We start from the raw sequence: 23,828 nt of genomic DNA, 5'->3' as shown, positions 1-23,828 counted from the left end.
TTTACAATTGCTATATGAGATCCAAAAGTCTTCTATCACAGTAGCACTTGCTTATGGCTATCGAGGCACTGTAGTTTCTAAACATTCTAACTGCAGTATCATGGAATTTGCAGCTCTTCCTCCAGGTATTTGCACAGCTGTTGCAGTTGGCATGTGGAAAGTATGTGGCTGTACATCAAGTACACCTATTGGTTTCATATGTAGCATGAAACTCACCTTCTGAATATCCTTCTATAACATATTAGGAGCTGCAGCCCATTCCTTAAAGCCACTCACCATCATCCCATACACCAAACCCATTACGGTCCCCCTTGTTTCATCTATGACAATGGCAATAGCGTTAGGTGATGAATGGAATGGCAAGGGCTTGTAGTGTCCTTCCATCAGTCCATGCTCCCATATATCAATGAAATCATTGCCACCAGTGGAGCAAGGATCTGCACCGGACTCATTTTCTATATATAGCCTTGCTTTCTGTTTCCCTGAATTGATAACAGCTTTCAGGCCTTGTGAAGAAAGTAAAGCTTAGTTTAAACTGCAGTCTCCCTCTTTCTTCAAACACTTGATGGAATAAAAACAGTTTGACTAATTTTGAGAAACGAAACCCAGAGGGTGGGTAGGTGGGAGGACCCTGTGTGCAAACAAGATGGCTGCCTAGGCTCAAGCTCTCCACCCTGGCCTAAGATAAATCCTATCAGGCAGCAAACATTGAGGCCTCAGAAACTGAAACTCAATGGAATAAAGAGAGGGATGTCCCAGGGATCATGACAGCTGAAAAATAAAGATCTCACAACATTTTGGGGGCAAGATACACCACTCTAAATCTGGGCCTGGACAATGAGGAAGAGGAGGGGGGCTCTACAATGACATAGAAGACTGCCAAAACATCTAAAAACAATATGAAACCTATGCAATTAATAGCTCACCACCTAGAAAGTCTCCCAAGAGAAGTGGGCAAATGCCGTAAAGCCTTTGGAGGACAAAATAAATTGGGTTGTAGTAAAACTAGATGATATTGAAAGACTGCAAATGAAGAAATGGAATAGGCCTCCTCAGTAAAAGACTGAGCACAAGCCTGCAGCAGCGCATAGAATCCTTAGAGAATTATAGCTGCAGGCTCAACCTGTATCTCAGGTCTAGCAGAATCAGCGGAAGGGCATGACGTGGTCAGTTTCATAAGTGCATGGTTATCAAACTTTCCAGAGCAGACAGAAAGAGCCCACAGGGTGGCAGGATTACAGCTGCAAAACAGAGCTAAACCAAGGGATATGTGAGATTTACAAATCTTGAAATTAAAAACATTCTGACTAGTGCACACAATGCACATGAATTATGTGAACAAGGAATAACATTCTTTCCAGAAATGTTGCAAAGGCACAATGCATTTAAATATTGTACAGAGCAACTTCTCAAGGTGGAAATAAAATATTGATGGGGCTCTCCATACAAAATAATTGTCAACGTGGATAACACAACAACAGTGCTCACAGATCACCATGAGGCCAAAGAATTTCTAATTCATATGAATATGGAAGAAGAAGAACTCCTGTCTGGTCAAGAAGAACTCCTGTTTGGTCAGGAAGAAAACACAGTGGATTCCACAGTAGACCCGAAAACGTCTGGGCCTTCAGAGCATCAAAGAAAAGGAAAAAAAGATTCTTGAATGGAAAATGCAAAAAGATAATTTCAATTAAGTATCCAGGGATCTGGATTACTAACGACTTAAAAGTTGGCTTTTGAGAGACTCATACAGTTTTAAAAAATTAATATATTGCTGTCTTTAATTTCATGTTATTAGGGTTCTGTCTGGAGTTGGGAGTTTTTGTTAAAGGATTGGTTGTGGCTATCAAGTCCTCCATTTGATTCCACTCATCAGTCTCGGGCTTCTTCCCACGAGCGTCTACATGCAGAGAGAAGTCACGCAGAGATGGAGAAGTTAAGAAATTATTTGGTTGTAGGTTATAAGTTGTGTTTACTGGTTAGACACTAATTGGTTCTGCTGTATGTAATTGCAGTAACCACAGGAGAGACAACAAAAAATAGGCTGTATGCTTCTGGGAAATTACTGTAAAAAAGGCAATGTCTTTCAGTGTAAAAGGGCTAGGGGTCAATTACCAAAAGGAGACTACAAAGGGTAATTATGCAAAATAATCTCTGTGTGTGTGTGTGTGTGTGTGTGAGAGAGAGAGAGACAGAGAGAGAGAGAGATCATAAAAAAGAGTTGGACAAATTACTGTACTTTTCAGGCATGGGAGAGGTATTTGTGGCTAAGAGTTCTTCTAATTCTAGAGGAGTTGCAATAATCCTTAATAGAAACTTGGACTTTAAAATAATAGATGTGAAGAAGGATATTAGGGGAAGATATTTATCAGGAGTCTGCTGGGGATAGGGAAGTTAATAGTAATACTAGGAGCAATTTCCTGTCCCACTGTGGATCAGGCTAATTTTTTGTACATCACCTTGACACTATTAGATAACTTTAAGTTTGAGACAGGAACAACAATAAGAGGGGCCCATTTGACTTGATGTAACCCCATTCTGGACACTTAAGGGAAAATAAACAGGTAGGATACAGACAGGGACAAGTGTAAAACCATCAATTCTCTTAAACATTCTTGAAAGCATTAACTTGGTAGACGCATAGAAATGCACACATTAAGAAGATTTTTATTTTATTTTATTCCACAAGGCATAAAAGCTATTCAAGAATAGATTATACTTTATTTTCACATAACTCCAGATTGGTTTTAAAGGAGGCCAGTTTCAGACCATGCCCCACTACATCATCTATTCTCCTGGATCCAAAACAGCACAAAACTTTCTCCTGGAGATTAGAACCCATTCTCCTTTATAGTTAGGAAACACGTAAGGCTATTGTATTAGAAATAATGATCTGAAGCCCTTTATTCAACAATTCTTGTACTTTGTATCCAACTTTGTGCATTATCTTCTTCTCACAGACAGAAACTTGACCATCTTATGTAACAAAAATGACCAGTACTGAGCAAGGGCCAACACTCTTCCTAGGACCACTTATCTTTGCCAGCTTTGGTAGATAAAAGTTTTTGCTAGTACTGTGTTATGTGCTGGTTCCCCACACAGAAACTCCATCCAGGAACCAGACGCAATGACCTACACAATTACGGTAAATATTTGACCTTTGTTTGTTTCAACATAGTCTAATATCACATCCAAGATATTTGCTATAAAAGAATTAAATGCATTAATAATATGAAGGCCATGCTTATTCTATTGCTTATGTGTCACTTCAATTATTCAGTGTCATATTCTTGTTCTCCAGTTTAAAGTTCATATGATTCCATAGGTTTGTAAAGAACGTGAATTGGGTGATTTGGGCAAAGTTCTGAACCCTTTGGTCACATGGAGCTGGTAAAAAAGGACCGAGCAGTGGTGTAGTAAATGACAGTGAAGTTACAAGCTGGGCTGCATGGCGAAGCAATCATACATACTCTACACCATGGGTGGGCATAATCCCTCACTATTGGCTATGCTGGCTAAGGCTGATGGGAGTTGTAGGCCAAAACATTTGGAGGACCAGAGGTTGCCCACCCCTGTTCTACAAGGATCTAGTAAATCTACATTCTCAACAAGCCACTTTGGTTGTGCAAAGTTTAAAGTGACAATTCCACCAACAGTGATTTTATATGCTACATCACCCTCAGATCTTCCTACTATGCTGCCAGTTGGCTTTGCACTGTCTGCATGTTTCGTCCTCTCTATCTCTTCCAATTTTTCCTACCACAGTTTCAGTAATACGTATCACAAAGATCCATTAGCCAACTTGATTCACATCTTTTGACATGCAGTATATCCCTCTACATTCAAACCACAAACCTGCCCAGGTTAATGGATACTTTTTTAAAAAAAATACAGTTGGTTCTCTGTGAACACTCTGTCTTAGTTCAGACACACAATATTAATCTGAAATCTGAGAACAATCTGATTTTGAGCCATATTGCCAGACTATTTTTTACTGGAAGCCTCTATTTAGATTCCACAATTAGCCCCTTAAAAAAAGGTTTCTCTGAAGCCAAGAGCTATTTGGTACATTAAATAGTAAGCAATTTAACAGAACAATCCTATGCATGTCTACTCAGAAGTAAATCCCATTAAATCTAATTGGGGGGGGGCTTATCCTAAGTGCGTATCAGAGGACTGCAGAACCCCATAGACCTATTCCAGCTCTCTGGGGTTCCTCAGACAGCAACACCCCCCCTGCCCCCTTTTTCTCGCATCCACCAATCATTTAATATTTTAAGAAATATTAAAATATGCATGCAAATGCATTTAAATCTGGAGTGGGGAACCTCAGGCCTAGGGGTCAGATCTGAGCCCCAATCTGTCCCACCCTGAATTCTCCAAACAGACCCACCATTCCTCCAACCACCAATGGTTTGGTGGTTACCCAGATGTGGGTTTTTTGGTTTTTGTGTTCAGTTTCCCCCCCCCCCCCCCATTCTAAAAGGTTGCCTCCCCTAAGGCTTCATTAGTGGCACTAAGAGCCTTAAGCTACAATATGCTGATATTTCGGCCCTGACCTGTTTTGCTTTCAGCTCTGCCCACCATTAGAATGCAGTCCCCAAAAGCTTCTCTGAAGCTGTGGCCATAGATTGGGCCCAGATAAAAAAGACAAGGGAAGGGGCAGTGGGGACATTGGCAATGGGGAGAGGGGGGCAATAAGAGCATCTTGCCTAAGCCCTCCTCCCCCGAAATCTGGAGCTGGCACGAAGACAGGAGCTTCATTTCCAGTGGACTTTTTATTTAAAAGCTGTTATCTCATCACTTGCAACGGAGGTCGGTGTCCCTATGGTTATGCTTGGATTTACCAGTCCAGACCATGAGACTGGGATAGAGAGAAAATCTCTTCCACCCTGAGGCTGGCATGTGTACCACAACAGTATCTGGGGAAACCTTCCCTTCAAAGCAGTTATTTCCCCGAATATGTATTCTAAATAAACATGCATTAATTTTTTAAAAAATCTAGAGAAAGTATGTGTCTCTCTGCAACTTTTACCTCAAGAAGAGCCATGCTGGATCAGACCAAGGGTCCATCTAGTCCAGCACTCTGTTCCCACAGTGGATGACCAACTGTCAACCGGGGACCCACAAGCAGGACATGGTGCAACAGCCCCCTCACCCATGTTCCCCAGCAACTGGTCTATATAGGCTTACTGCCTCTGATACTGGAGGTAGCACATAACCATCAGGACTAGTAACCACTGATAGTCTTCTCTTCCAGGAATTTATCTAACCCCCCTTTCAAAGCCATCCAATTTGGTGGTCATCACTATATCTTATGGTAGTGAATTCCATAGTTTAACTATGAGCTGTGTGAAGAAATGCTTCCTTTTATCTGTCCTGAATCTCCCTCCAATCAGCTTTAGACTTGTAATATCTAGTCTAAGGCATAGAGTAAATTTCCCAGGCAGATTTAGGGTTACCTATAGGAATCAATAAAGAATTCCAGGTTTTTAAGGCAGCTGTGTTTAGGCTGTAGCATGTCTTCCCTGAGACAAAAGATAGTAGCAAAGCTAGGAGTTCCTGCTCTTTATAACACAGGTGTTACTTCACACGAACGTTTTAACTGAAGTCTTTAACATTTAAAACAGTGACACAGTTGCATGCAAGTCAATGGGGCACAAGACTTCGGTGTGCAAATGAGCATTTGGGCAAGGAAATGAGGAATCGTCAAATATAATAGATTGGCAGGTACTTTTTCCAGAAACCTGTAATTAAAGTTACAAAATTAATTTACAATAAAGTACAGCCTCTGGCTTAGATGGCTTTAAAAACCAACTGGACAAATTAATGGCCAATTGAAACCGTCATGTTCTAAGGAAGTGCATCTGAGTCAAGATTCTTTGGGCCAACCAGCAACAGATGACTTTCACCATCATGCCCCATTTCTCAGCTTTCCAGGGGCATCAACATTGCTTACAATCCTCTGAAACCATTTAGAAATGTGCTACCTTCTGATATGGGGCTTAATTTGGGTTAGGATTTACCAAATTCAGGCCTAAAAATATGAAGCTTTAAGTAAGAATACCTCTGAACAAGGGAAAACCGCATTTCCCTCACCTGAGTTACACCAACCCCATGTAAATCTAAGATTATAGTGGAGGGTGGAATATGCAATTTCCAGGTGGGGTTGAGCCCTGGATTTTGCATTCTAAAACAAAGTATTAGGTTCTATGCGGTGTATGCCATATGGAAACTGGTGTGAGGTAATGCACATAGTTCAGTTTGCAAATTTATCATCACAGTTCCACAAAGAAGAGTAGCTTGCCCTGGTTGTACTCAACATACAAGAAAACATGAAGTAGCAAAGGGTTAATATTTCCTTTATGAAATGGTGGTTAATACTAAAGAACAATTATGTTCAGAGGTAGGAGCTAAAATGCAGAGAGGATGCTGCTGGCAGCATTGTGCAGTGATTCCGAATTTTTTCTGGTAAGAAAAGACGTGGAAGCAGCAGTGGAGAAACACATGATAGTTAGAAATGGAAGATGTCATTGCCATTTGGAAGCACCAAGAGACACCCAAGTTAGTGACTATAGACTGTGGTGATCCATTATATCTTCACAAGAAATTGACAAACAGCGATAAACGTTCACCACCACTGTTACCAACAAAGAAAGAAATTAAAAAGAGGTTGTTTTTAATAGCATCAAACCATGATGTCCCCGGTGCGAAAGAGGTTCTGGCAACAACCTCTTATAAGTTTCATATTATAAACCCATGAGCCCACTGCAAGTCCACGGCAGAAAGCCCAAGGGCCATTAAAAGTTCAAGCAATTTGGTTTTTTTCTTTTTAAAATCATCAGCTTCAGTATCTTTCAAGTAGCTTAGGGATCCTTTGATGCAACTCAAGGAAATTTCCATTTGCCTGACCGTGGAAGCTGGAATTGCCAGCAAATGCGAAGAATGGAAGTTCTTGGACCGAAGGTGGATGGGATCCCTATGAAAATTTCTGAACGGAGAGACAACAGGAGACTGACTTTTTCAGCATCATGCAGCAATTTCTCAGAACAGACATGGAGGGACTGCATCTATTCTCCATCTCCCAAGAAACCTGCCAGGCAGAGAGGAAAGGTTCATTTTGTACATTCACTATAGAACTGATGGATTGAAAGGGAAATTCAGCCAGTCATTGTTCTTCAAGAACTGCTAATAATGTTAAAATCAGGGTTATGATCCCAAGGCTATGCTCAGTGCCGAAACCTAATTTTGCCACTGCAAATCTTTCATTGCTTTTTTATATTCCTAACTTCCCACAATGGCTGCTAGTAAAACACCCTCCAGTTTTGTTTTTGCTGTAAATTTTCCAACTCAGGAGTATGCTGGAAATAACTGGCACATTGAGTTCTCTAACGTTTCATTTAGGGAACAGAAGGACTAGAGTTTTGCAATATCCAAAGTCCAGTGGATTTGACTGGACAACATGGTGAGGAGTCTTAGAGAGCCTGCATAGTTGTGCCTTGTGCAGTGTGCTGAATGCACAGTCAGTAGATTTTAGCAGGCTTTAGCTAACATAGGTAGGCTCCTTTATGGGGATGTGGCTTCTTTAGTCAGTCTCTCACATACTTTTAATTGGCGTCAACCAAATGCAGTTCCATATGTCAACAACTCTGCATGTATCTGGTTACCTCACTCATCTGAGAAAGGAAGTAGTGTTTTATGTTAGCTCATGATGAGATAAGTTTCAATTCCCACGCTAGAATGTTGGGGCCTCCCTCTATCACAGAAAAGGCAATTAGTTTCCCAGGCTGGGACGCTTTGAGAGGCCATGAGAGGGAGCCCCCCCTGCTTCATAGGAGAAGGGGGAGGGGGTGTAGCCTGTCAACTTCTGAGTCTAGAGGGAGACCTCTATAAAATCAGAGATGTATGTTAAAAAATTTCCCGGAGGAATTAAAGAGTAGAAAAATTTTAATAGAAAAGTTTTAATAGAAAAAATTTTAATAGAAAGTTTTAATAGAAAAAAATAAAATGAAATTAAGGGAATGGTTAAGAGGAATGAATACAAGAGAGAAAATAGAAGAGCTTTTAAAAGATAAAAAATTAACTTGGCTAAATTATTGGCAATTAGAACAGTGGATTAAAAAGTGGATAACAGAAAATGGAGATTGTAGAGAATTGATGAAGTTTGAGGAATTAATAGTTAAGAAAGAAAAGGATAGGGGAAAAAGAATAGTGTCAAAAGGGTTAATGAGTGAAATTTATAGAATATTGGTGGAGAAAGGGTTGATGGATAGTTCAGGTAAAATGGTTTGGGAGACAGATTTAAACATACAAATAGGACAACAGAGTTGGGAGGGACTATGGAGACAAAGAGCGTTGAGAAATATGTCAGTAAGAATAAAAGAGAATTATTTTAAAATTATATGGAGGTGGTACCTAACCCCGGTTAGATTAAATAAGATAAAAAATCAGCATTCAGCAAATTGTTGGAGAGGATGTGGGGGAAAAGGAACGTATTTACATATGTGGTGGGAATGCAAATATGTACAAAAATTGTGGAAGATGGTGTTTTCGGAGATTGAAGAAATTGTGGGAATGAAGATAGAAAGAACACCAAAAGTTGCATTACTGTCACTATTTGAAGATTTAAAATGTAAAAAAGAAAGTAAGGAATTGATAACGAATTTGCTGACGGCAGCAAGATTGATTGTAGCTAGGAACTGGAAGATTCAAGGGGAATATTCTATTGAAGAATGGTATAAAGAAGTATGGGACATAGCTATAAATGATAAATTGACTTGTAATATTAAATAGAGAAGAGGTATAGCTAAAACAAATGATTTTGAAGGAATTTGGAAACAGTTCCTAATATTTGTGTTTTCTAAGGGAAGTGGGAAACTGCCAGCAGAAGGAAGTATGAGATTTTGGAATCAGGAATGAGATCCCGTGGTGGGGGGTGCACTTATATGTTAAGTTTGATTATGTTATTTAGATATGATATTATGTATTCAATATTTACTCAACATTTATGTAGTATGTTGTTTTCTTTTTATTGTAATGCTGTATGTTTAAGTATTGTAGAAAATAAAAATTTATTAAAAAAAAAAATTCCAGAGATGTAGGCTTGGATCTTTAGTCTCGCTATAAGGGGGAATATGCATTACCAATTTAGCGAACTTTTGGCCCCAGGAATGGCTTCCCTGTGTGTCTTGGGGACTCAGATAGACATCAGCTTGTGACAAGGGGTGCCTCCTTTGAGGGGAAGCGTGAACTGTCTTTGCACGTTTATTCTGCATCCACTTTCTGTCAGAAAATTCTCATCTTTTTCTACAAGTGGCTTCATTTTATCTTGGTAATCAAAAGAATCTACATTGACTGGGACCTGGCAAAATCAATGCATAGGGCAAACTAGATGCAACAGTGGCACAATCCTGTTATAATGTGGATTGTGCCAAATTCTTTTAAGCAAGGTGGCAACACTTTAAGATGAAGCCTGGGTGGAACAAGAGTGCTGAACCATTCCGCCATCTGCTCTCGCCACAACATACTTCTCCCCCAGCCACCTCTCTTCTGGCAGGGGCTACTTCTGGCCTCAGAGTCCTATCGGAAGGGTGGGGGAAGTACTGGCGTGGCAAGATTTTGGCACCTCTCCTAACTTGTCCATGCTGCAATTTAAGTCCCACCCTACCCCACTTCATTGGAATTTGCTCCCCAATGAGTGATACAGTTTATTTCCATCAAGATGATTTTCTAAGAAAAGACCTTCCACAAAGGAAGTGGGGCAGACTGTCCCTTCTGTGTGTGTGTGTTGGGAGGGGGGGCACTGAACAACCAGGAAACACTTGCCACACAGCTAGCATCAGCATTAGGTGGAGCCTGTGGGAAAGTTGATAGGCCATAATAATAATAATAATAATAATAATAATAATAATAATAATAATAATTTAAATATTTATTTGTATCCCGCCTTTTGCCCAATACTGGGCCTCAAGGCGGCCAAATTCCAGACCTCAGAAGGGAACCCCTGAGGACTGGAAGTTCGCCACCCCTGAGCTAAGGCTTTAGTCCATTCAGTTACGGGTACTCTACACAGTCAGGGACTCTTTGCAACCTCTCCTCTGGGAAGCACTGTCATTTCCATAGGTCTCTCAGATACGCAGTTCTGATGCTTTACCTCATCTTCACCTGCTGTGCTCTCATTTCCCATAGATAGTATGAAGCTTCTGAATGAGAAACATCTTGTCTTCTCCTTCCTGGAACACCAAAGGTATTTAAGGTGAGCAGCAGGGAAGAACAAGCCCTAGTAATATTTGGAATGGATAGTAAGACTGAAACAAATCCGATCTGTGACCGCTTGGCTTTTCCCCAGTCGCTGTAGGGGTTTGCTTTTTGCTTTTGGTTTTTATACTAATTAAGTGCCCTGCCATTACAAACTGGTAGTATTTGTGCGGAGAGAGGGCCTTTACATGGCAGGGACCAAATATCGGAGATGCACTGCATTGTGCACAGATGCTTTTAGCAAACACCCCTTTTGCCAGTGGCTGTTGGGTCAGCTGGTGCGCCTCTACGGCAGTGCTATTCCTATCCCAGAAGTGAGCGGCTGCCATTCACAGCCCATTTACTTTGGTTCTGATAAGTCCAAAGATTACGTTCTCAGTGACTGTATCTGCACAGTACCTCTCTCTTTCAACAGTGCAGGAAGGCTTGCTCGTTCAGCCTCAGAACCTCACCCTCCCTCAACACTCACATTGGCAATCTGCTCCTTCAGCAGGGTGATGATTCTCCGTTGACCCTTCACCACCTGAATGTTGAGGTAGATCACAGCTCTGCAAATCACAAGTGCGTGGAATATGAAGATCATGTTGCGGAGCTGAACAACAAATGCTCAGAAGAACTAGATGCACACCCGAGATGCTTAATGGATTGCCAACAGAAGGAATACTTCATCCTGTGCTCTCATACAGGGAATAGGGGAAGTGCTACACTCACACAGACAACAGGGGGAGTCAGTCAGCCCAGATGCTGGTACACCTAAAACACTCCTTCCAATGAGCATCTTGGCACCTCAGCAATGGTCAGCTACACATAGCATATTCAGATAAGCGTGCTAGAAAACCCCAAAGTCACCATGTCTCAGATCACATTGTGTAGCAGCAAATCTGCCTTTTTGGAACAGCAGCCCTCCCCAGCCTGGTGTCCTCAAGATGTTTTGGACTTGAGCTTTCACCAGCCCCAGCTATCATAGCCAATGGAGAGGAATGCTGGGAGTTGTAGTCCAAAACATCTGGATAGCATCGGGCAGCGAAAGGCTGGCCTATGGCATCAACACTCCAGAAGAAAAACTTGAAACATGCAAGCTTAGCTTCTATTTAGAGGTAATAGTTTCTGTATCAATATTTAAAAATGTGCTGTAGAAAGTTCCATTAGCAGCATCTTATGAGTGACACCAACTTACTTAAGGAGATGCTTGCCACACAGATAGCATCAGCCACTTTTACAGAATAGAACAGCCCCGAGCATTTGCTGGTGCTGAATTAGGCTGAGAACATGCCACACAATCAGCCTTCACCTTTATCAGGGCTGCTTCCGGATGGTTTTTTAAAAATCATATCATTGTTCTGCCTCATTCACAAAATTTTGCAGGGAATCAGACACTGTCTTTCACTCATAACTCTCTGGTATTTTCCTTCTGCTTCTTTCATTTCCCCCCCTTACTGCAGAAAATCCATTCAGAAAGAAAAGGCGGAATAGCAGCATAACACCTTCTGATTGGTATCACTAGGAGCTCCCAGTCTTGAAGCACCCTATATGACAGGACCAGGTATATTGTATACCTTAGAAAACACTGCATTTGTCAAACTGCTCTGCAAATGACTGTGGGCAGGAGGAGGAAGCCTCTAGCTTTCTAGGCTTAGATAAATCATGGAGTACTTCCAACTTACAGCAAAATTCCAGAGATTAAAAACAGGAAGAAGGAATTTTGGATCAGGTGCTGGTGGATCCAGGTAAACCAGGAAAGGTTTGGGTTGGAATCCTCCAGCTCTACAATCCACATCTTCCCAGAGTCATAGACCGTCTCACGGGTTCGAAAGGGACCACATGTCTCTGATGGTTTCACTCTGGATGGACAAAGAGCAAGAACATGTCAAAAGAGTGTGTAGCTCTATTTGGAATATAAAGAATACATCTCTAATTTATTGATTTTACAGTATTTATATATGCCAGTGTTCAAAATTAAATTACAAAGCAGTTATAGAATAAACAAATAACCATTCCCAAGTTCAAGAGTGAGTGCCTCTGCTTATATAACCAAGACAGCACCACCCGCTAGGGATGTAGTGAGTGCCTCTGCTTATATAACCAAGATAGCACCACCCGCTAGGGATGTACAGATTTTGTAAAATCCATTCCATCTGTGTTTCACAGATTGTCAGGCGCCTTTTGTTCTGTCATCTCCTCATTGATGGAATCAGATTTTTCTAATTTCTGGAATTTGCGCAAATTCGCACTTGCAAAAATACACAAATCCACCCCCACCCACCCTGAATGTGAATTTTCCTCCAGCCTATGAGGAAATGCACATTTTCAGCCTCTGATTTTTTTTTTTTTTACATATTTTTCCACAACTAAATTTGAGTAAAATTCAGGAAGGTCAAAATCCGCTCTGCAAGTCTATGGAATCTGTGTAACTTGGGAAAAGCTGGTCCGCTGCAGAATCCACGGGTCAGATTAATTTCTCCAACATCCCTACCACCCACACACAAGAGGGAGGCATCAGTGGACTTGGGGAAAACCCTATGATTTATAGAAGTACCAAAAATCTATACGAAAAAAATATAATGGTGGGAAGAAGAACACTGAGGACTGAATTTGCTCAGGGAACACCGAGTGCTGATGTGTGTGTGTATGTGTGTGTAAAGAGAGAAATTAAAACCAGGTGGGAGGGGAATAGAATGGAGTATCTTGGAGGAAGGAATGGCTGAATAGAAGCACTCTATATTACAACATTTTGTTGCAGCTACCGCCGGTGTTTACCTAAACCTGATTGTGTACATGTCTGCATATCACTCTGTTTTTGTAAACCATTTGTGCTCCGCTGTTGTTAACAATTTGTTAACAATATTATTTGCCATTGATATCATTTAATATTTTAGCAGTTGTGAGCTGGTTAGCATTATTCTATTTTATCACACCTGCATATTGAGCAGCTTGCCCTTTTTGACTCTTTCCCTCTTATTCCAATTCTAATAGGCAAATAAACATAATAGGATGTGGCAAGCAAGGCTTATGACACATTCTTCAAGGGGGGAAAAAGGATTGTGTTTAAAATAACACCATGATAGAAGCTGTGGTGACAGGATGGACACAGGCTCACCGTATCAGAGATGTGGTTCAGACTTTACTGCCCTGAAAATAGACGATACCAAAAGTTTTCAGCCACATCAGCACTGGGTAGACTGTCAGGTTTTCTAAGGGCAGGAGGGATGACTCAGATTGATGACATGGTGGCTTTCATGTGGGCTAGAGACACAAGCTTTACAGAAAAATGAGAGGCCCAAAGCAAGATAAATGGGCAGGCTGATTTTATATCAGACCTCTTTGGTGACAGAACTGAGAATGACAGAAAGACAGCAAGAGAAGGATCCTACGATTTTTAGATCTGTAGCAGATACACCTGGAATGTAACAACAGCTGGTTACATTTGCACAGAAAGTCTACTCACGCCCAGATGGTGTAGGAGAGGAAAACGGAGGCACCCAGGAATGAAGGGAAGCACAGCAAGGTGATGAAGATGGTGCTCATGTGAGATGCACGCCAGGGTTTACTGGGAGACTGGCAATTTCTCATCAAGCTGGTCTAGAGGGGGGCAATACAGAAGGTTTAAACTAGCTCACTTGCTCCTAACAGCAATAGTGCCTGAACACAGCCAGATACGGAGAAAGAGCAACCACAGCAAGTCCCGATTTGGAGGCTGCGGCTGCTGCACTTCCCCTTCAATGGGCAACACATATCTAGAACCGCACAGCGGGAAAATGCCCAACAAGGAAAGGGATATGCGCCCCCTTCTCTCCTACTGTTTCTCTGCTCAAAGCTGCAGCCTCCCCTGGCTGCTTTTCTGAATTTCATTTTTAAAAGTAGGGTTTTATTATAGCTATGCATGTGTAACACTTCTTTGCCCCAGAGTGTCTCGTGAACAATGTCAGCAGAGCATCCCTGTGGCTGTTTCCGGTTGGCCATTCACCCGTGCCAGATTTCCCCTTCCTTCCCCTGTCGTCCAGACAAGAGCTCGCAACAGATCTGGAGGCGTTCCTCCTCCCACACAGCCCAGCTTGCTGGCTTTTCTCCACCCTGACTCCAGGGTTCCATAACGCTGCTTCCTCCATGCAAAGGGAAAGTGCATTAGAGGCCGTAGGAGAGGCATAGGTGAACTCAGTGGCAAAGAGCACCTTTTACCAGCTTAGGCTGATATACCAGCTGTGCCCTTATCTGGACAGAGATAGCTTAGCTACAGTTATCCATGCTCTGATAACCACTCGTTTGGATTACTGCAATGCGTTATACGTGGGGCTGCCTTTGAAAACGGTCCGGAAGCTTCAGCTGGTACAAAACAGGGCAGCCCGTTTACTAACAGGGACTGGCTGGCGAGATCACATTACGCCAGTCCTTTTCCAGCTTCATTGGCTGCCAGTCCAGGTCTGGGCCCGATTCAAAGTGCTGGTATTAACATTTAAAGCCCTAAACGGCTTGGGGCCAGGTTATCTGAAGGAACGCCTCCTCCCATATGTACCTGCCCGGACCCTAAGGTCATCCTCAGGGGTCATTCTCCACGAGCCCCTGCTAAAGGAAGTGAGGCAGGTGGCTACCAGGAGGAGGGCCTTCTCTGCTGTGGCACCCCGGCTGTGGAATGAGCACCCTAAGGAGGTTCGCTTGGCACCTACATTATATGCTTTTAGACGCCAGGTGAAGACCTTTTTATTCTCCCAACATTTTAACAATCTATAAATACATTTTAACATGATGTTTTAAATTTGTAATTTTGCATTGCTGTTGTTTTTATCTGGTTGAGCTTTTATATTGTATTTTATATTATTGTTTTATACTGTTGTTTTATACTTTGAATGGTTTTAATTTTTGTGAACCGCCCAGAGAGCTCCAGCTGGCTATTGGGCGGTATAGAAATGTAATAAATAAAAATAAATAATAAATAAACTTACCTTCTTAATGTAGAACAAGAGCAGCAACTTGAAGATTTGGACAACAGGGAGGAGCGGGGCAAAGAAGACCCCCAGCCTGGGAAAAAAGGGGGACAGACATTGTTAGATTGCTTTCGCCATCCCTTGCTCAGCTTGCGAGGTCCCCGGTTCAATCCCGCCATCTCCCATTAGGACTAAGGAAGACCTTTTTTTGAAACCCTGGGGAGCCACTGCTGGTCAGTATAGTGCACAAGGCTGAGCTAGATGGATCGATGGGCTGACTTGGTAGAAAGCAGCTTCCTTTATGGATGTGTTGGAAGTCACCTTGAACACTTCAGATGAAGCAGGGCAAATGGGCTTTAAAATAAATAAGCTACATAGATTCTAAAGATCCTCAACCTTCTTTGAAAGCAGTTCAGTGTTTTTTATCTGCAGAGGGAACTGAGCAAACAGCAATATCAGTAGTGAAAGGGAGTGGCAGTCCCCCCCAGCAGAGGATGGGAATAAGAATCTCTCACCAGGTCAGAGTCTGTCCATAAATCAGTTCCAGCACGTTTCTAGCAATGTCAAACTCAGGTCTCCGTTTACTCTGTAGCTTCTTTTCCAAAATCACCCTGAGTAGCAGAGAGAGAGAGAGAGAGAGAGAGACAGACTCAGAAAGTAAGACTAGCAAAAATAAAATGCTAACTCTGCTGCTTTGGCTCATCAATTAAGAAGCACTCAGTAACACAGAAGTACACAAACTAAGTTTTCTTGGGCAACTTTCTATTCTACATCTCAGATAAAGTCAGCTTCCTCCAAGTAGCAAAAGACGCCTATCACTTCCCCAAAGTCCCTGTTGAAAGACCTGATCCACCAAGTTTATATTTGTCTGGGGCAGTTTTTTGGAGCAGCAGAAGGATGAGCGAAGGGACAGCTCAATCTTAACCATGTTTATTCTGAAGTACATCTCATAGATTTCTATGTAACTACCATAGTCAGAATTATATTTAGGATTGCAGTATGAGGATGCAATCTGGATTCCCACGGAAAATATCCTAGCAATTTTTTAATGCATCTGAATGGCTTCCTGAGAGCCTCCGCAGCTACATAAAAAGGGTTACATTCTTCATTCCATGATTAAATGGGGGGGGGGGATTCTGCCCTTTTACCAGTCTCTTAAGTTATTTATTACAAGTATATTAACATGTATGTTAAGTGACACTGAGAATGTGTCCCAACAATCTTGGACAGATGGAGTGAGGTGCTGCTTGGACAAACCAGTGGATGTTTCAGTTTTTGGGGAAAAGATGGCCTGGACGTTACCTCCACATCAGCTCTCCAAAGAAGGTGTCCAAGAGGTTGAAAATGAAATCCATCACCACCAAGCGGTATAGCTCCTGCCCCACAAAGGTCTCCCAGCACTGTGGAAAGACAGGCACTGCCTGCATCAGAACGGGCAGAAGGAAGGACTTCCATCTCTTCCCCCACCACTGAGCCTCCCCCATAATTCTTGCAGCAGACACACAAAAATAGAGCTGGGAACTGGTCCAAAGCCCACCTGGGCATGGTGCTCAGCTTCTTTGCTTCCTTGGGTCGGCTCTTTGGCAACAGCCATTCCTACATGAGCCTAGTGATATTCATATGCACAATCTAACTCTAACCGTTTCTAGTCTTTTTAAGCAGGCTGTAGGAGATTGTCCTAAGTGACAGAAAAAGCTGCTCATTGCAGAGACCTTTTCACTTTCAAAGGATCCCTTCTCTCTTTCTGTAATTAGCAGCCATGAGCAGTCATGCTGGAAGCTATTTGCTCATCCATTGTTCCTACACTGAACCAACAGAGAGAAACACTCTTTTGTTCCAAGTACCCAAAGCCATTTTTTGTGCGTGGACAATTGTTCAGTCCGATAAAGTCACAATGGACCAGCCAACGCTGGAACTGTTCCAGAAACAGTCTTAGCTGTTGCAAATTCACACTGACCTGAATCTTTGAAGATGTCACTTTCCGACTCAGCCAGTGGTAACACAGCAGGCCTAAGATAACCATCTTCAGAATTAGGTTCCTGCAAAGGAAAGAAGAAAATTATTTCCCAAGATGGAATTTGCTTCCAGGTAAGAGTGACCAGCAACCTTGATGCCCCCCAAACCCCAGATCTTATCTTTAAGGGCAGCAGAATCAGTCTTCCCCAGCCTGGAGCCTGACAGATGTTTTGGACAACTGTCAGCATCACCCAAGCAGCTGGCGGTGCAACAAATCTGGAGGGCACCAGGTTGGGGAAGGATGCCATGAGCCAGAGATGCATTCCCTTTCACTGCTGCAAAGCTCTTAAAGAGGCAGGACAGCAGCTTGTGTTACAAACTGGGAAATAAGTAAGGTTCACTTTTGCAAACCATCTCAGTTATCTAGTCTACAACTGCCTTTTTTGCAGTGTACCTGCTCTTTCCAATGGCACATCATCTGATGGATTGCACCAGCTAATTATTCAGGGAACTCAATGGCTGGACATAAGCCAAACAGTATGTTTCTGTGCCCTGGCCAGAAGACTGAGGCAGTCGGGGAACTACAGCTCCCACGTAGCTCTGCACTGTGCAGGCTTAGAGGGAGAAAAACACAAACGCGGGATGGAGGGAGGCCACACTTGGAACGGCCATATTGTTGGCCAGAGGGTGGTGGAGGCAGGGGTCAACACTGAGGCGGTGGTGGAGGCGGAAAAGAAGTGGCCCTAGGAAAAGCCAGGTTTTAAAATGAGGAGGGAGAAGGAAGGAGGTGGGTTTGAGACGTGAGGGAAAGAAGCAAATGTCGTTCAGCTGCAATGGAGGTGAGGAACTGAGGACCAAAAGTCCACAGTTACTCCAAAAGAAAGTATTATTATTGTTTATTATTTTTATTATTTATTACATATTTATATTGCCCAACAGCTTAAGCTCTCTGGGCAGTTTACAAGTAAAACCATAAAATCCAGTTTAAAAATTTAAAATCACACAAAACCAGAATAAAATACAGACCAGGGTTTTAAAAGATATGTTTTTAGGAGGCGTTTAAAAGTTATTACATTTTCTGCCTCCCAAATTTTCATACAGCTTCTGAAAGACTGACAAAGCAGGAAGTATGTTTTGCCCTCAATTTATTAGCACCCATGGCAACATGGCTTCACACTAGTAATAACAAGAAAGATACAAGAGCAACATTCTAGCCTGATTTCTTCTCCTAAAATTACTTCAAAGTAGAGCAATTCAATGGTTGAATGGATAAAAAGCAAGCTGAGAGAGAGCGAGAGAGAGTGAGAGAGCTATTTTTCTATGAATACTAAAACTGATCAGAAAGCTGTTTTTATATCTGTTCAACTATTGAATGGATATATCTGCTTCTGAATAACATGGAGAACAACAACGAGGTTAGAATATTGCTTTCATATCTTACTTAGGGATGTATGAGAATCCCATTTGAGGATTATTATTATTATTATTTATTTATATAGCACCATCAATGTACATGGTGCTGTACAGCGTAAAACAGTAAATAGCAAGACCCTGCCGCATAGGCTTACATTCTACTAAAATCATAGTAAAGCAATAAGGAGGGGAAGGGAATGCAAACAGGCACTGGGTAGGGTAAACAGGCACAGGGTAGGGTAAAACTAACAGTATAAAGTCCGAGCAAGTGACACTTTGACAGATTTTTCTAGTTTGGTCCAGCGAGTTGAGCTAATATATAGATTTTTTAAAAAAATAGTGGTGAGTATTTTTGGGGAGGGGGAGGGATCTTGAAATTTGCAGAAATGGCATCATAATATTTTTTTTAAAAAGTAATATTGGCAACATTGCGCAAGTATGCATGATCGCTAGCCCACCTGTCCACATATCGTTGTCAGTTTCATCCCCTCCACACACTACTTCATTTGGCCCAGCAGAACCATATTCTGTACTTGGGGAAAAAATATATCCATTTCATCCTCTACTTTGGCACTTCTGGAGTCGGGGAATTGACAAATCGTTGACGAGTAGGGAATATGGCTCAGCTGAACTAAAGGAAGTAAGGTGTGGGGAGGATGAAAGTGACAAGGATACTGACAGAAAGGGAATACATTTCTGCGTGGCTACATACTGGACAGGTGAACATGCGATCGCATACATTTACGCATGATCGGCAATAAAACATTTTTTAAAAATGACATCACCTACACAAATTTCAAGACACCCCCCTCCCCGACAAAATTGCACAAATTGCAGACCCTGAAAAAAATGTGCAACATATTTCCAGAATCGGGGGTGCTGTTAGTATCCACTACAGTCTGCTGCCACTTACCAGGATGGAAATGCTGGAGAATCCCATCGAGCTTAAGTGGGACGAAATTTCCAGTTTTGCACATCCCTAATTCGTACTTGCTAGTTTTCCTTGAGGAGGAATTTGTGTATTTGAAATGCATCAGGGATAAGCTTGGCAACATATCATTTGTTGCCATCGTGAGGTTTCTGCCTTGTGCACTACTTTTTTTGTTTTGTTTTTTCCTGTCCTAGACAAAATGGGCACCAATGATTGACTTCATGAACCAATCTGTGCCCCCAGCTTGCTCCCTCATTCTGAACCATGTAAAGCCTCAGCAAGAAGTAGTCTGCCTATGCATTGTTATTGCTGCCTGCCTTTTTCCTGCAAGACCCAAAATTTGCATGGCTCCACCTCACAGCTTCCGCCTTGATCTCTAATGCTAACACCCAGGTAGAGAAGCAGAGGGCAAAAGCAAGATGGGATGTCGTATCTTTGTAGCGTCTACTACAAATAAGGGCATTAGGGAAGTCTTAGGGAAGGGATCCAAGCAGTCCTGTTGTCTCCCCATTGGTAAGGGCATAGAAGAAGGAAACAGCGCCAGCCAATTTAGGCAGGGGACCAAGACCAGCACTTAGACATCCAGTGGCAACTGCTATCATGTAAGAACATAAGAAGTGCTGTGCTGGATCAGACCAAGGGTCCATCTAGTCCATAAAGAAGGGGGTGTTGAATCTCAGGCTCGTGGGCTAAACCTGGCCTGCCTGGGGTTCCAACCCAACCTTCTGTAGTAACCCAGATAGTCACACCCCTTCCCCTGGCCCCACCTTTCCCCCCTGACCGCTAATTGCTTGGTGATTCCCCGGCTTTTGTGCAGGTTTCCTCCCATTCTAAAAGGCTAAAATGCCTCTCCTAAGGCTTTGTTACCGGCAGTAAGAGGCACCACATGCTGGCATTTTGGCCCTGCCCGAGGCCTGGTGTCAGCAGTCAGCATGGGTGGGCAGTTACTGAGGGCCCAGAGGTTTAGAAGGGCCCATCTGCCACCCTGCCTGAGCACGGCACCGCTGCCATTCTCCTCCTCCTTTAGCTGGCCCCACTGGCAAAGCACCAGGGCACCTGGCTGAGCTTGCAGCCCCCAACTCCTTTTTAAAAGAAAGGGCAGCACCGGGGGGCTTTGGCAGGCAGGTGGGTGAGGGGGCTTTAGCTGGTTGCAGGTGGGCTTCAGCGGAGGTCCACTGGCATGACTATACCAAGAGCTCAGTAGACTCTAGTGTTGCCCTGCCCTGCCCCTTTGGCCACACCCCTTTTGCCCCACCTACCACTGGAATGGGTCCCTCAAGAGCATCTCCAAAATTGAATTTGACTTGTGGGCTGAAAGAAGCTTGACACTCCTGACATAAAGCCTAGAAAGTGTGGAAGTAGCGGCCTGCCCGTCCTCTCCCTTGCCCTCCATTCCAAGCACCAGACTCTCTGTTACCTGCAGATGGCGACATACACCTCCAGGACTGGAGACTCCTGCTTCTCCCAAACAGCCAGGAGGTTATACATGTAGGGCATGAGCAAGTTGATCAGAGACACCAGCAGAGGCAGGGCCAGGAGCAGGGCTTCTTTCCCAGTATTGCTGCTCGTCAAGAGTTTCTCATGGTGAACCTGAGGAGGAGGAGGAGGAGGAGGCGGCGCTCACTGGGTTATTCCCAACTCCCACCATCATAGACTAACTTGACCACATTTAATGCAAACAGAGCTGTAGATAATAACACCGGGTTTAAAAAACCAGCCCCTTCTATTACAACTTAACAGTCACCATCAACAACCATGCTGGAGGACGTGGTACATGCAACAGTGGTGTGGTGAGTGAAGAATTAATATTTGTTGGAGGAGGCCATCTCCCTCTCACAGGCAGCGTGGGAAAAAGAACCCCTAACGTTACTGTTAAGATGGCCTGTTGTATTAGAGCAGTGGTTCTCAACCTTCCTAATGCCGTGACCCTTTAATACAGTTCCTCATGTTGTGGTGACCCCCAACCATAAAATTATTTTCGTTGCTACTTCATAACTGTAATTTTGCTACTGTTATGAATCGTAATGTAAATATCTGATATGCAGGATGTATTTTCATTGTTACAAATTAAAGCATAGTGATTAATCACAAAAACAATATGTAATTATATATTGTGAAATAGTTATTTCTAATTACAAATAAATTAAATATGTGTTTTCCGATGGTCTTAGGCGACCCCTGTGAAAGGGTCGTTCGACCCCCAAAGGGGTCACGACCCACAGGTTGAGAACCACTGTATTAGAGGCTCTAGGCCTCAACTGCATTTTATAATAAAATGTGCAATTTTAAGTTTATTCACAAGAAGCTTTGCTTTGTTCTTGGTGGAAGCCAGAGAACACCACAGAATCTAGTCTTCCCTAACCCTGGTGGCCTCCGGTTGTGTGGGACCGCACACCAACATGGGAGATGGCAGCTTTTTATTACACCAGCCTACTGATTACTTTGAAAATAGCCCTTCTCTTCAGAAGAAACCTGTGGAGAATGTAGTTGTGTATGTAAAAGAGTGAATCATAAAGCATCCCTTCGAAAATAACATCCTTTAAATGCCTTTTAAAAACATATCTTTTCAAACAGGCCTTCCCTGGACTATAACCTATTTTGGTTTTATACAGTATTTTTAAAGTTTTAAATCTTGACTTGTTGTATGTTATGGTTGCAATTGTAAACTTTGCCGGAGAGCCTCGGCTATTGGACAGTATAAAAATGTAATAAATAAATAAAAAATAACTCCTACAGAAATACTGAATGCTACCTATTGATGTGACCTGAACCTTAATCTACCACAGGGGTGGGCAACTTGTAGGCCAAAACATCTGGCCAGTCACAACTCCAATCCAGTCAGCACTAGACAGGCATGGTGAGGGATTATGAAAGCTGTAGGCCTAAACATCTGGAGGGCCACCAGCTGCCCATCTCTGGTCTACCATGTGAGCTTAGTGAATGCCGCCTTGCCCAAGAGTTCCCTGCCAACGAATCAGAGACTATGACTGCTGCTAAGAGTAGAGCAGACCCTTGGATAGGGACTGTAGAGCTCACTCACCTGGTGAATGTACTCAGAGAAGTAGTATACGCCAACGACGCAGCCCAGGACAGTGCCCAGGGACAGAGTCCAAGCCATCAGCAGGACTGCCAGCTTCTGCAGTCTCTTACACAGACTTAAGGGGTGTGATCTGGATGAACGCTCAGCCAGACATTCCTGAAAAAGCAAAAACAAAACAAAACACCCATCCCATCAGTATGGTACATAAGAAAAGGGCCTGCAGTATGACTTCCTTGGTGTGAGGCCCATACGAGAAGCACAGCAACCAAGCTGCATCTGGGGAGCAGGCAAGATACCCCATGTGAAGGGAGCCAGCAGAAATTGTGTTGAGGGAAATGACCGGAGAGACTTCAGAGCCCAGGGAGAGAGAGCTGAGGGCACAAAATGGAAGTGCAGCAAGAATAAAAGCAAGCTGAGAGCTGCATACCCTGGGGGGTAATCTGTCAGTGGCAACATGCCAACAGTGAGTGTGAAGAGCCCAAAGTGGGTGAGGACACCTTTTATCTCTCTCTTTCTGTCGGCCACTCCTTACTCCATCTCTCCGTCTCCCTCCCCACCCAGTGAGCTGACAGGGAAGGGACAGATCACTCTTGCCAGAGCGGTGGACTGCTTGCTTGCTTGCAGAGGGCTTTTGAAATTAGGTCGAGGCTGTCTGGCTTCAAGAGGCACTGCCACACGTACACATGGCCACGTTTGCTTCTATCCTCCCTTCAGCACAACCAACTTGCCATGACTGTATTCGTGTGGAGGCGGCTACATCGCTTATCTGCCCTGCAGAGTGTTGCTAGGGCTCGATAGACAGGGGCAGGATCTACACTACTCCTTTAAAGTGCTTTATAACAGTTTTGACAACTGTTGGGGCCCAGGACACACTGCATGTACAGGTTTCAAAGCGCTTTAAAGCAGTAGTGTAGATCACCCCAAGAAGGATGCCTTTATACCTAGGCTATTTGGATCTGGCTTCAACTAGCCTCAAAATGGGAGTCTGAGAGGGATGGGCAAGGAAGTTGATGGGCTATGGGGCAGTAACCCCTCCACTCTCTACTCACTCAGGCACCCGGTATTGTGAGGGGGCAGGCCGGCCTCTCAGGGTGCACAAGTAATGGTTGTTGCTGCTACTGAATGTGTGAGGCAGTCAGTTGGGTAATGGAGAGAAGGGAGAGGAATGCCATTTGTGGATTGTCGAGGAATTTTAGCTGGTTCTTTTACTATGCCCTAGGTATAGGAAAATGGCCTATCATCCTTAGCTATAGTTCATAAAGTTCATGGCTTCCTGTTCCTTTAAACCTTGTTTTTAATGCTGCAATTGCTT

At 43.1% G+C, this 23,828-nt stretch overlaps 1 protein-coding gene across 6 annotated transcripts in view; it reads right to left on the bottom strand.

The window, feature by feature from the left end:
- Nucleotides 1-6,346: 6,346 nt before the first annotated feature.
- Nucleotides 6,347-23,828, bottom strand: part of TMC6 (transmembrane channel like 6) — a 29,154-nt gene continuing 11,672 nt past the window's right edge. For 4 of the 6 annotated variants that reach the window (XM_063120150.1, XM_063120153.1, XM_063120154.1 and 1 more), the window contains 10 exons: nucleotides 22,517-22,672; nucleotides 20,894-21,066; nucleotides 17,134-17,215; nucleotides 16,479-16,576; nucleotides 15,692-15,787; nucleotides 15,195-15,270; nucleotides 13,703-13,836; nucleotides 11,922-12,098; nucleotides 10,727-10,805; nucleotides 9,911-10,232 (listed from right to left, as the gene is read on the bottom strand). In XM_063120150.1, the coding sequence (XP_062976220.1) occupies nucleotides 10,176-10,232; nucleotides 10,727-10,805; nucleotides 11,922-12,098; nucleotides 13,703-13,836; nucleotides 15,195-15,270; nucleotides 15,692-15,787; nucleotides 16,479-16,576; nucleotides 17,134-17,215; nucleotides 20,894-21,066; nucleotides 22,517-22,672 (1,128 nt within the window). In that variant the 3' untranslated portion in view covers nucleotides 9,911-10,175. Of the gene's footprint in view, nucleotides 7,094-9,910; nucleotides 10,233-10,725; nucleotides 10,806-11,813; nucleotides 12,099-13,702; nucleotides 13,837-15,194; nucleotides 15,271-15,691; nucleotides 15,788-16,478; nucleotides 16,577-17,133; nucleotides 17,216-20,893; nucleotides 21,067-22,516; nucleotides 22,673-23,828 lie in introns of those variants that run through there. The other 2 variants (XM_063120151.1, XR_010025187.1) reach the window with 2 other exon arrangements.

Source organism: Elgaria multicarinata, chromosome 3, assembly GCF_023053635.1.
Source record: "Elgaria multicarinata webbii isolate HBS135686 ecotype San Diego chromosome 3, rElgMul1.1.pri, whole genome shotgun sequence".
Taxonomy (NCBI): domain Eukaryota; kingdom Metazoa; phylum Chordata; class Lepidosauria; order Squamata; family Anguidae; genus Elgaria; species Elgaria multicarinata.
This window is presented reverse-complemented; position numbering and strand designations above follow the sequence as displayed.